This window comes from Lagenorhynchus albirostris, chromosome 3, assembly GCF_949774975.1.
Source record: "Lagenorhynchus albirostris chromosome 3, mLagAlb1.1, whole genome shotgun sequence".
NCBI lineage: Eukaryota > Metazoa > Chordata > Mammalia > Artiodactyla > Delphinidae > Lagenorhynchus > Lagenorhynchus albirostris.
Window position 1 is genome coordinate 94,161,652 of NC_083097.1, and position 13,785 is coordinate 94,175,436.

The following is a 13,785-nucleotide window of genomic DNA, read 5'->3' on the forward strand; positions in this document are numbered from 1 at the left end:
GTTTTTGTTTGTCTTTAATTTATGGCAATTTGATTACTATGTGTCTCGGCATGTTTCTCCTTGGGTTTACCCTGCCTGGGACTCTCCGCGCTTCTGGGACTTGGGTGGCTATTTCCTTTCCCATGTTAGGGAAGTTCTAGACTATAATCTCTTCAAATATTTTCGCGGGTCCTTTCTCTCTCTCTTCTCCTTCTGGGACCCCTATAATGCAAATATTGGTGCATTTAATGTTGTTCCAGAGGTCTCTTAGGCTGTCTTCATTTATTTTCATTCCTTTTTCTTTATTCTGTTCTGTGGCAATGAATTCCACCGTTCTGTCTTCCAGGTCACTTATCCATTCTTCTGCCTCAGTTATTCTGCTATTGATTCCTTCTAGTGTATTTTTCATTTCAGTTATTGTATTGCTCATCTCTGTTTGTTTGTTCTTTAATTCTTCTAGGTTGTTGTTAAACATTTCTTGCATCTTCTCGATCTTTGCCACCATTCTTTTTCTGAGGTCCTGGATCATCTTCACTCTCATTATTCTGAATTCTTTTTCTGGAAGGTTGCCTATCTCCACTTCATTTAATTGTTTTTCTGGGGTTTTATCTTGTTCCTTCATCTGGCACACAGTCCTCTGCCTTTTCATTTTGTCCATCTTTCTGTGTATGTGGTTTTTCATTCTGCAGGATGCAGGACTGTAGTTCTTGCTTCTGCTGTCTGCCCTGTGGTGGATGAGGCTATCTAAGAGACTTGTGCAGGCTTCCTGATGGGAGGGATTGGTGGTGGGTAGAGGTGGGTTTTGCTCTGATGAGCAGAGCTCAGTTCAAACTTCAATCCACTTGTCTGCTGATGGGTGAGGCTGAGTTCACTCCCTGTTGGTTGTTCAGCCTGAGGTGACCCAGCACTGGAGCCTACAGGCTTGTTGGTGGGGCTAATGGTGGACTCTGGGAGGGCTCATGCCAAGGAGTACTTCCCAGAACTTCTGCTGCCAGTGTCCTTGTCCCCATGGTGAGCCACAGCCTCCCCTCACCTCTGCAGGAGACCCTCCAACACTAGCAGGTAGGTCTGGTTCCGTCTCCTATGGGTCACTGCCCCTTCCCCCTGGGTCCTGATGCGCACACTACTTTGTGTGTGCCCTCCAAGAGTGGAGTCTCTGTTACCCCCAGTCCTGTCAAAGTCCTGGCATCAAATCCCGCTAGCCTTCAAAGTCTGATTCTCTGTGAATTCCTCCTCCAATTGCTGGACCCGTACGTTGGGAAGTCTGACATGGGGCTCAGAACCTTCACTCCAGTGGGTGGACTTCTGTGGTGTAACTGTTTTCCAGTTTGTGAGTCACCCACCCAGCGGTTATGGGATTTGATTTTACTGTGATTGCGCCCCTCCTACCATCTCGTTGCAGTTTCTCCTTTGTCTTTGGACGTGGGGTATCTTTTTTGGTGAGTTCCAGTGTCTTCCTGTCGATGACTGTTCAGCAGTTAGTTGTGATTCTGGTGCTCTCGCAAGAGGGAGTGAGTGCATGTCCTTCTACTCCACCACCTTGAACCAATCCCCCCGTATGCATTTACTTTTTGATTAAGCAATTCCACTGCTTGGAATTTATTCTGAAGTTATATCCCCAACAATACATAAGCACACATGTAGAAGGTATGAATTTCAATACTGTTCGCATTTGGAAAATATGTAGCCTATATATAGAAGAGCTGGAAAAAGCTATGACATGTGCACGTGATGGAGTACTACAAAACTGTTAAAAAAGAAATGAGGAAAATTTCTATGACCTGATATAGAGTGGTTTTCAAGCTATATTGTTAAATGTAAAAAGCAAACTGAAAAAAGTACTCTTTTGAGTAAGAAAGCAGAAATAAAAATGTACATATCTGTTCATCAAAAAGAAGTACAGGGAGGCCTAACCAAAAACTAATGAGAACGTTTACCTACAGAGTGAATGGGAACAAGGTGGCAAACATGGGAGTTAGGAAGGGGGTGGAGATAGAAGGAACAGGAAGCCCTGTGAGTTACACATCTCTGAATATAACTTTTTGTATAGTTATGACTTTCAAAACCGAGTTAATATTTCACATATTAAAGAAATAAAATCAACAAAGTTGGGGGGAATCCTAAAATAGAATCCAAACAGAAACAAATAAACAACTTTATTTCAAATAAATTAACATAAACAAACTAAAGGTTGGGGGTGGAGGGAATAAAAGAAGTAACTCAAGTGTTTCTTAAATATAACATTTTGACTATATACCTTCAGGCTCTAAACAAAAAGAACCAATGCATTCTGGATAATAGGAGACAGGTTTGTCACTCTCTGAGAAGGGGGTTACAAATGAAAAAAGGAAGGTTAAAATGAACCTAGTGGTATTGGATTAAAATTTGAGGTATTAGTGTGAACTCACGGTTTTTGATTGATAGATAGATAGATAAAAAGATATAGATGTGTATAAGTGTGTAAGGGGGATGTCTGTGTATATATATATACATTTCCTACCTCTGAGAGAGGGGCCAGAAGCAGTCATATCCCAGTACCAATAAGCACATTTTGTGCCCAAATCGTGGTTTCTAAACATCATCCTCCAATAAGAACTAGAACTCCTTGAAGAAATGACCAATTTCAGAACTGAGGCTGGGAAATTAAACTATGAACCTGGAATATCTTGTACCAGAAGACAAGGAGGTGCTCAAAGAATGAAGGGGACACACCAAAAGGGCACAAGGGGTTTTTGCTGGCTGAAGGGGTGAAGGGGTTTTTGCTGGTGAAATCTGGGACAGCATCAAAATAAATCATGATAGTTACAGATAATAACCCATTGAGTAAAACAAGAATCTAGAGTGCCTGTTTAAATTAAATAAATAAGTAGATAAAGGTGAAGGGAAAGCTTTCCATAACTGTAGAATTTTAACTGATAATTACAGAATGAATGATAGAGCTGGAAAATATCAATGCATACCAATACTAGTGGATAAGTTTGATGAGGGACAGGATATTTATACAGTCTCCAAGTATCTCACCATGAGATACTAAATAATTACAAAGGGAAAAATGCTAACTTTACAGAGGAAAATCTGGCATACACCACCTTAACCAAGTGATTAAAGTTAACATCACCAATAATAGAGCAAATTAACATGTTGTACCTCCAAATACAATGCACTGAGAAGAACATGGTGTTATTTCTGCAATATTCATGCCAAAATGTATATCTCCCACCTTTGTCTGTAACATAAACCTCCTTTCCTCTTAAAACTCCTTTTATAAAGCACATCATTGTAAAGCAATTATACTCCAATAAAGATGTTAAAACTCCTTTAAAGGTTTCGTCTTTCTGCCTCCACAGGCTTTTAAAAACCTGTGCTATTATAGATTCTATAAAATCTGATTCACATTCACACATTCAATTAAAAATAACTCCATTCCTCTAAGAACTTACATTTTTGTTCTGAAATATGGACTAGTAAAAGTTGAATTAACAGCCTAAAATATTCTAATCTATAAAAATTTCATATTTAGGAAGTAAAATAGACCTGGGAAGCAGCACTTCTATTTCTCTGGTTGTATATGAGAGACTAAAAAGTAGAGCAAAGGATAGTTCTGGCTGAGACTAAACTAAGTTTTCCTTACTATTGTTGATAAAAAGACTAAATTGTATTGTGTGAAAGAATAAAATTTCTACTTGATATTCTCCTTAAAATAAACCTTAGATTAAAAAAAAAACCACATAAAAGTATTAAGAAACCAAAAGTGATCCAAAAATCTACTGTCAGCCTAGTCAATCTTGCTAGTCAAAATAGCTTAAGGAACTCACACCTCACACCCAATATAGGAATAATCTCACCAAGGGCACTGCAATTCTCCTTTATGCTTGGCTGCGACTTCCCAATGATCCCTATTAAGATAGGTTCAACATTTACCTTTGAGATTTTACTATTTTTTGCTTCTAAGGCTGACTAATGTCTTTCTGCTAAAAACAGTTTCTTTGGACACAATCAGATTACATTTAAAATTTAATGGCTAAAGAGTCAAACTTTCCTTGAATATTATTCTTAAATGGCTATTCTGATATATGATGTACCCAGAAAGCAATCTTATTATCCTTATTTCCAAATTATTGCTAGAAGAGATGAGGCATGCCCCAGCCCCCATATATCAGCAGTAATAACTTAAAACAGAGTCAATTTATCAACACAACTCACCATACTTCTTCTAATATAGTTGATGGCTTTTTTCATATCCATGCCAGACCAGTTGTTGAGCATATAGCAAATACAGGAAGCACAGTATACAAATCGCATGTCATTTTCACTGCCTTCAGGTACTGCACAAAAACTGAAAATAATAACCATATGATTTACTGTACTATAATTTATTTTTTTGTAGGGGGGTTAGTTAGAAACACCTACTTCATGTCTTCACTCACAGAAAAAGCTATCGCTAAATACAGATTTAAAAACCATATACTACTTGTATTATTCAATAAAGGACTATTAATTTGAATAATATAAAACTATCTCTAAATCAACACTGTACTCCCAAGTTCAATTTCTGTGTAGCTTAACATACTACCATAGTTACTCTTTCCCAGATGCCACCACTCAGAGTAAGTTTCTTTGCTCTCAGCCATGGAAAGCTATGGCACAGTGGCTTGAGAATTAATAGCAGAAAAAGTAGCAGGGACCTATTGGGTAGTAAGAAATTCTCAAGCCCAAGTTCTGCTTATGTGAAATTTCTTCTCAATGTATATATAGATAACCATTAATTAACTGATCATATTGGTTTTTGTTTTTGTTTTTGTGGTACGCAGCCCTCTCATCATTGTGGCCTCTTCCGTTGCGGAGCACAGGCTCTGGACGTGCAGGCCCAGCAGCCATGGCTCACGGGCCCAGCCGCTCTGCAGCACGTGGGATCCTCCCAGACCAGGGTATGAACCAGCGTCCCCTGCATCGGCAGGTGGACTCTCAACCACTGCGCCACCAGGGAAGCCCCGATCATATTGTTTTAATTTAATTTTCACATATTTAATTAGTTTTAGAGAAGTACATAATAGTTTGTATTTCATATCTATTCTTTTATTTATAAATAAGGATAAGATAGCAGTGACCAAAGACTATAATGAATTATTGAGAAATTAGTCACATGTACTTGCTGAGGTAAATATTTAGTTTTATAGTATTTCCAATTAATGTCAATTTATCTTATATGTTTCCACTAATTTTCCCCTCATCAACAGCAGTGTTTTTAAAATACTGACAGGAAAATAGACACAGCAGTAGATGGACTACAGCTATAACAACGTGGCAGGATTTGTTTGCAAAGTCTTTTCTTTAGATAGCATCACTACTGCTTTATCACTTCCTAAACTTAAAAAAAAAGTTTCACCTTAAAACTTTTTTTTTGCTAGACACACCACTCAAACCATCAAATATTAATGAACTCACTACTTTTTCTATCCTTTAATAATATCACAGAAACTACCTACACTAGAATATAATAATATTCAATGTTCATCCCTTTTTCCCCCATCACTATGTCTTAAGGCATAAAAGTTTAGATTAAATGTATGTCTGCTTCAAAATGTCCATTTTTTTTACCCAGAATGTAAATTAAAGTAGATCCTAATCCTGAAACTATTAAACCATTTATTTATGGATCTATTATCGCCTTTAAAAAAAAGAAAAATGAACTAAGAAAAAATGGAACTGTTATTGTGATTACTTTTATTTTCATTCACATAAGAAATATTTCACTGATTAGGCACTTAAACCGTATGTATACAGTGAACTCTAGGTGGTTCTAATAAGAGTTTATGATAAACTCTACAATTCTAGTATAGGATTATATCTATTTTTAATTCCAAATGATTTTTCTTAAAAAAAAAAAAGACAAGTAACGAAGAATGACCCATACCTTCCATCTTCTAGCTGAAGGGCTCTCAAGCCTGCTAAGCAAGCTTCTTTATTTACTCGGCTTAGGTCATCTCCAAGAATAACTAAGCATGAAAGGCCAGTGTAGGTCATTGCTATGTGGCCACTATCATAAGGATGAGCTGTTCCAGGATTCTAGATTCAAAATTAATATAATGTTAATTAGAAAACTGAAATGAGATCTTATTTCATTATGCAATTTGACAAGAGGTTTTAGTAAACAGTAAAATTAAATGTTGTTTATACTGATTTGCATAGACATCTGATAGAGACAAACAAAACTCAATTTCGTGTATGTCTCAACATAAGTATTATTGCATACTTTCCAGGCTACATAATTTTCAATTTTATCCTCAAGTTTATGGAGTAGATCTGATATTCAAATAAGCCAAATTATTTCAACTTCCTATTTGACCAACCGTATCACTTATAATTTAAGTCTTATAAAGTTAGAAAAGCATGTAGAAATAATTATTTTTTATGCTGTACAAATTCAAATTAAATACCACAGTAGTGATCACCATTTAAAAATCCTACAAAACAATACAGTTGAAAAACATTAGTCTATTCTCATATGGTTTAATTATTTGAGTCTCTAATAATATTAACACTTAGAATGACCAAAAAATGCAAAGAAGAGCTCAAGATACTAATATTGAAAAATTCTCTAGAAATAAAACAATCTAATTTTTAAAGTTTAAATTACCAAATGAGCATTGATTGCAAAAAGTCTTTTGTGAAGACTGTTAGACTAGTAATTGCCCAGGCAGAGCTGGGGAGTCAAACTAGGAAACTCATATAACCAGAATATTTATTAGATTAGTTTCACTGATTTGACTGTTTCAACAAAACTATCAACAGTTATCAAAGTCTCTTAAGGTTTATAAAATATGTGACGCCTTGTAGGAAATCCTGTAGACTCTAGCTGGCACTGGCATAGATAAAATTAATTAAAAAACTTATTAAAGTAAAAGTAAAAATGTAAAACCAAGTAACTTTACATTCTGCAATACACAAAGCATTTAAAGTTTTATAATTATTTTCAAATAGCCAATCCTGTTTGGTTATTTTAAAAAGATGATTTCACTTAAAAAATGTAAAATTTCACATTGTACTATTTCTCAGTTTAAGAAAGTTTTAATTTTGATAGAATAAGAGTGTATTTTAAATTCATCTTTCTCACAGGATTTCCTTCTGTTTTAGTTTGGGCTCATCAATAATTGCTTCAAATACTAGAATAACTGCCCATAACATTAGAAAGTTAAAATGAAGCTTGTACCAAGATTCTGGTTAAAACAGACTCCTCTGCTTTCTACAATAAATGTTAGCTTCTACACTACTGTAAGGCATCAAATCCTGGCTCTACTACTCACTGCTGCATTTTCTCATTCTGGAAAATGGAGATATTAGTACCTATTTCACAGGGTTACTCTGAGGATTAAATAAAATTACTGTCTATACAGATGCTAGTTATCTTACTGATGATGATGCAAGTGCAAGGCAAATATCAAAAGGGCCACTACTTCTTTGGAGTCACGACTCAAGGGTCTTGAAACCACTAGTGACTTAATCAGAATACTTTGCTGCTCACTGACCTTCTGTAGTTCTTCATAGAATAAGTTTGCAAAGGTGTTCAATATCCTCTATAATCTGAACTCACCCCACCTACCCAGCCTTACATATACAATTCCTTATATGGTCTCACAAATATGACAAGCAAATTTTCACCGTGGTATTTCTTTCATTCTGAGCTCCTCCTTAGAACTCAAGCTTTAATACTCCTGGATATCCTATTCCACATTTATAACTGCCTTCTTAGAAATCCTGTAACGTTTCATTTTTTGGTACTCACACTAAATATCTGCTATGTTAAAAACACTGTGCGGAATCCGAACAGAAATCAAATGTGGACCTTAACCTTGAAGGGAGAAGAGGGCTACTTGAATAAGTACAGTACAAAGTAGAATGCTGTATGTGTCACGATGGAGATACAATAATACCTGGATAAAGGATTGTTTTCTGCAGCAGAAGAGGAGTTTGGTTAGGTACAGATGAAGAGGCGGTGTTACAGGTAGAAGAAAAAGTAAAAGGAAAGCAGAGAAGGAAGATTCCAGGCTATGTAGTATGTGTTAAGGACAGTACATAATTTAATAGAGAATATGGGATTTGTTGAAGGAAAACAGTGAGAAAAGGGGGTTGAGAAGATCCATTAGTGTTTCTCAAAAAGTGTTCTATGGCCACTAAAGGTCCTGGACATTTTTCAGGTAAGTGAATGGCCCATAGGTGGTTTCAGACGAAAATGCGAAGATACTATTTACATACTGTATTGAAAAATCATATGTGCCTCCTCAGATTCTCTTGGCTTCATCTGTCTCCTGGATTCTCAGCCACCACCCTAAGTGACAACTCCTTGTGGCCCTATATGATTCCAGCTAGAGTCTCTAGCTCCCTCTAACACTCAAGATTCAGATTAATGCAACACAGAATGGAGTGAGACCTAGCTTCCCCAGAAAATGCCAGGGTCTCGATGAATTAAGGGCCCAAAATGGGTTTCAGGAGACTCTGTGAATCAAAGGCAAAAAATGTTTTCTCCTTACATTTTATCCTTTTGTTTTGAAAATGCCTTGGAAGGGGGTGAGGGGAGTAAGGGGGCTGTCTCTTAAAAGTAATGTTATCAAAGAACTGTTTTACCCCAACAAGCTTAAGTATACATCTGTATAGGGTATGGTGCTGTATAATGGTCATTATTATCAGTGTCATGACTTTTAGATATCCTGTCCATTATGACTAAATGGAGAGCTACCTCTATTCAGGACTGGCTTAAGTTGGAAAGTATTATATGTATGGGGAAAAAGGACAATTTTTATGGATCCTTAGTTTCTAGATTCTCTGTTAAAAGCAATTGGCATACATGATTGGAGACACCTTAGCAAAGTCATATGACTTTGACACAGGCATGCTGGTCTACAGCTTAGGGCAGAGGAAGAAAGTTGAAGCAGTGCCTCTATCAAATCATGTCACCTTTTCCAAACTCACTGCTATTTATTCCAAAATTTTGAAGCAGAGTACGGAAAAATTGGCAACATGTCATTTACCTTCAGCTTGGAAAGGGATATAAATCTTGATGTACTCAGTGTAGCCAGATATTGGCTTGTAACCATTATATAAGCAGACTGACCCCCATCAAGGAAAAAGTTTCTATTTTGTGAGGTCTCTTTCCACAAAATGATGAAGTTTTGCTCTGCTTTCTATTGTAGAAAAATATTTTACGCACAGATGAAACACCTACAAAAGTTTGTTTGGGGTCTGCTTCTTTGAAGAAGAAAAAAAGCTTCTCATATGTTAGGATTCACTGCTTTCTATACCTGCATGTGCTGGTACCAAAGCCTCTGCCTATAAGTCTGAAGACAGTCTGCCTACCGTCAGGAATGTCATCATAATTCATCACTACTTGGGTCTCCAATCACTGCTTAGCAAGAGCTTTCTCTTTCATTCCTAAGAAATGTGAACCAAATATAAAGTCCTTCTGTAACACACGGTTCATTGGTTTCTTAGAGAACAAGTATCATGTTCTTGAGTGCTTTATTTCCATTTTCTCCAAGAAATCACCAATAATTTTTACACAAACACACACACACACACGATAGTAAGAAAGACAATTTTTTTAACAACAGGAATTTCTGTTCACTTATATATTGTGCATTCTTCCAGAAGTAAGGTGGGTATAGCTTTCCCTTAAAAAGTTCCAGTTCACAACACACAGTATTAGACAGTATTTAGCTACACTGAAACTTGGAGGCCTGGTTCTTTCTGTTACTTTCTTAGTTTTCTTTCTTACTAAAATCTCTCCACTCCCTCTCCTCCTTCCTCCTAATGCAAAGAGAACTAACCTTTGATGGATTGAATGGAATACCCAGGTATGAAGAGCCTCGGAAACCACAGCGATTTAGATTTGATCCTGGAAAATAAAAATAGGTACTTATTTTAAACGTACCTTATTTTTGTACAGATTCTAAAGCAGTTCAGTTATACAGTCTCTCAGAAACAGAGTATTTTAGTACCAAAGTTTTGTCACTGTCTCCATTTTCATGCTAGGCAACACTGAATGTCTGCTCTAGGAGCTTTATGGGAATTTCTTCATTTAATTTCCAAACCAGTCCAAACCAAAACAATGACCTCCTACCAGGTACCTTTAATTTAAGCCTAACTCACTGAGTACAAAATGCTTTCATACTTTTCCTAAATGACCATTTTCACGTCATCAACATATTCAATCCCTCATGTTACAGAACAGAAAGCAGAAGCCCAGATGTTAAGTGACATGTTCAAGGTAATAGCTGGTTAGCAACATAAAAGGATCTAGAAACCTAATGTCCCATCTAGTGCCTTTTTACTTTAACTCATGGCTTCTTTACAGGGGAGCAAGGTAAAGGTATAAACTGCTCTACAGTCACAGAAAATATATGTACTTTGTATTTTAGTATTAGACCTTCATTCTAAGTCCAATACTTTGCTTTGAAGTACAAAAGAACACTGTAAGTTAGCACTTAGTCTCTAGTTATTCAAACTATGTTTACTCACACTGATATTTTTCCTACCTAAAATTTTTCAAGATGTCAATGGAATATAACTGGGAACTTAACAAAGAAAATATCTACATCCATGAAAAGGGAACTCTTGTGACTACTGCTGGGAATGTAAATCGTTGCAGCCACTATGGAAAACAGTATGGAGGTTCCTCAAAATATTAAAAATAGAACCACCATGATCCAGCAATTTCACTTCTGGGTATATATATCCCCCCCAAAATGACATCATTATCTCAAAGAGATATCTGTACTCCCACGTTCATTGCAGCATTATTCACAACAGCCAAGACGCGAAAACGACCTAAGTGTCCAAAGATGGATGAATGGATAGAGAAAATGTGAGCTATATACAGATAAAATGTCATATGTGTTACACATACACAGACACAAACAGACACACACACACACACAGGAATATTATTCAGCCATCAAAAAGACGGAAATCCTGACTTTTACAACAACATGAATGAGGCTTGAGGGCATTATGCTAAGTGAAATAAACCAGACAGAGAAAGACATATAGTGTATGTTCTTACTTATATGTGTAATCTAAAAAAGCTGAACTCACAGAAATAGAGAGTAGAATAGTAGTTGTCAGGGCTGGCAGCGGAGATGTTGGCCAAAGGGTACAAACTTTTAACTATAAGATGAATAAGTTCTGGGGATTTAATGTTATGTACAGCATGGTGATTATAGTTAACAATACAGTATTGTATACTTGGAAGTTAAGACCTTAAATAGTAAATCTTAAATTTTATCACCACACACACAAAAAGGAAATTATGTAAAGGGAATGGAGGTGTTAACTAACTTTATTGTGGTAATCATTTCACAGTATATATGTGTATCAAATAATCATGCTGTACACCTTAAATTTATATATATGTCAATATTATCTCTAGAAAGCTGGAAAAAAAATTAAAAAATATAAATGAAAAAAATGGTCATACCCACAATAAGAAAATAATTATGGTTTTGAGAACTATTATAAAATCAGCATGATAAAAATAGAAGGTAGGAACGTAGTACCAACAGACTGTACATGCATTGCTAATAAAAAAAAAACCAAGTTGGGCTTCCCTGGTGGCGCAGTGGTTGAAAGTCCGCCTGCCGATGCAGGGGACACGAGTTCGTGCCCCGGTCCGGGAGGATCCCACATGCCGCGGAGCGGCTGGGCCCGTGAGCCATGGCCGCTAAGCCTGTGCGTCCGGAGCCTGTGCTCCGCAACGGGAGAGGCCACAACAGTGAGAGGCCCGCGTACCGCAAAAAAAAAAAAACAAAAAAAACCAAGTTGACTTAAAAACAGGTTCCGAGGTGAGGAACTAGCTTCATATCTCTTATGACTGGTACATGACTAATCATAATAACTGGTTTTCAGGTACTATAAACTATTCAGCTTTATACACCTGAAATACTTAGAATAGTAGCTTATACATTAATTCTTTGAGTAATTTAGGAAACTATCCCTAAATTTAAAACTCTCCACCAAGCATCTTCCCCCATTAACAAAAAAATTATTTAAAAAAGAATGTTATCTAATGGTGATAACGATTTTGATGAACATGGTTCTCTTATCTTTGCTTAAGAATTTTAAATTGGTAAGCCATTTAAGACTTGCCAATATATAATGAGTTATACAAAGGCTCATACCTTCTGACTGGTAATGATGCACCTGAAAATCCACTCCAGTAACTTCAAATATGAGATGGTCATATGCACAGAAACACTCACTATAGTATTGTGATGGTAAAAATTTTGAAGTGACACAAAAATCCAACAGGTTAAATATAACATACTATACTCAAAAGAACATTATACTGCTATGAAAAGTAATGATTAGGGAAAACTACATAGTAACATAGAGAAATATATATGCTCAAGTTAAGAGAAAAAGCAGGATACAAAAATATATGTGTATTATGTTTATAATTAGGCGAAGTGGGCTTATCATCAAAGCCTGGAAGAGAATAAATAAAATAATACTGTGTAGGAGGATACGAATAAAGGTGAATTTTGTTCTCTTTATTAGTCATTGTTGTCATCACAAATTACTACAAACTTAGCAACTTAAAACAACATCCATTTATCATCTCACAGTTCTGTAAGGTCAGAAGTCCAAGGCAGGTCTCACCAGGCTAAAAATCAACGTGCTGGTAGGGCTACATTCCTTATTAGAGACTCTGGGGAACAATCTGCCTTCAAGTTCATTCAAGTTATTTGGCAGAATCAAGTTCCTTATGGTTTTAAGACTAAGGTCTCCATTCCTTTGCTAGCTGTCAGCTGGGGGACCCCCTTAGCTCCTAAAGGGCACTCTTGCCATTTCTTGCATCTGGGCCCCTGTATCTCAAAATCAGCAATGGTGCTCAAATCCGCCTCATGCTTAGACTCTCTCTGGCTTCCCCTTCTGCAGCATCTCTCTTTTGCCCTCTTTAATCTGCAGTTCTCTGACTGACTCTTCTGCCTTCTTTACTAAGGGCTTATGTGATTATACTGTGCCTGTATGTATAACACTCATCGACCATCTCCACATTTTAAGGTCAGCTAATTAGTAACCTTAACTTCACCTGCAAATTCTGTAGAACTCAGTGTTTGATTAAATAACCAGGGAACAGGAATTTTGGTGGGAGAGGGGGCAACATCTTTAGAATTCTGCCTAATACTCCTTCCAATACTCCAAATTGGATGTTAACACTGTACTTTTAAAATCTAAAATTAAATTATCCCTTCCTTACCAAGCCATGGGTGCCTTTATCCTTTTATCGTCACTTGTTTTAATCCATCTTTAATTGGGCGAGGGGTAGCGTCAAAAGGTATATTTTCCTAGGCTCTATATTTGATCTGATGCCTAAAATGTTTTCCTATTATGACTTAAAACTTTTGCAATCAGTTTTATTTCCTTCAGACTGCCTTTTTAAAAGTTATCCTTTCAAGCTACTGATTTGCTGATAGTTTTCTATGAAAATCAAATCCTATTTCTACTTTTGATGGAAGAAAGCTCTGATTCCACGTTTCAGGTCTGAGTTTATACTTCCCTTAGGAAGCCTTTCTGGAGCCCCCACTAAGTTAGTTAGGCTAACTAAGTAACTTAGTTAGCCTCTGTCAGCCTTACAGAGGCTGACATACAGTAGGGGTTTAATAAATATCTGTTTCTCAATGAAATTATTTCCTTAGAAATAAATGAATGGAATTTCTATTTGCTCATTTCTGTGTTTTTATGTCACTTAAATTATTAACTTTTCTGAAAACTAGCAGAAATATTGATGCTGAAAAATACCACATAAGGTTA

The 13,785-nt window shown here is 36.5% G+C and overlaps 1 protein-coding gene across 2 annotated transcripts in view; it reads right to left on the bottom strand.

Moving 5' to 3' along the window:
- The window catches only part of PGGT1B (protein geranylgeranyltransferase type I subunit beta), a 56,809-nt gene that overhangs the window by 27,350 nt on the left and 15,674 nt on the right, over positions 1–13,785 (bottom strand). For both annotated transcript variants that reach the window (XM_060143407.1, XM_060143408.1), the window contains exons 3-5: positions 9,801–9,868; positions 5,894–6,045; positions 4,183–4,315 (exon numbers count right to left, since the gene is read on the bottom strand). In XM_060143407.1, the coding sequence (XP_059999390.1) occupies positions 4,183–4,315; positions 5,894–6,045; positions 9,801–9,868 (353 nt within the window). The remainder of the gene's footprint in view (positions 1–4,182; positions 4,316–5,893; positions 6,046–9,800; positions 9,869–13,785) is intronic.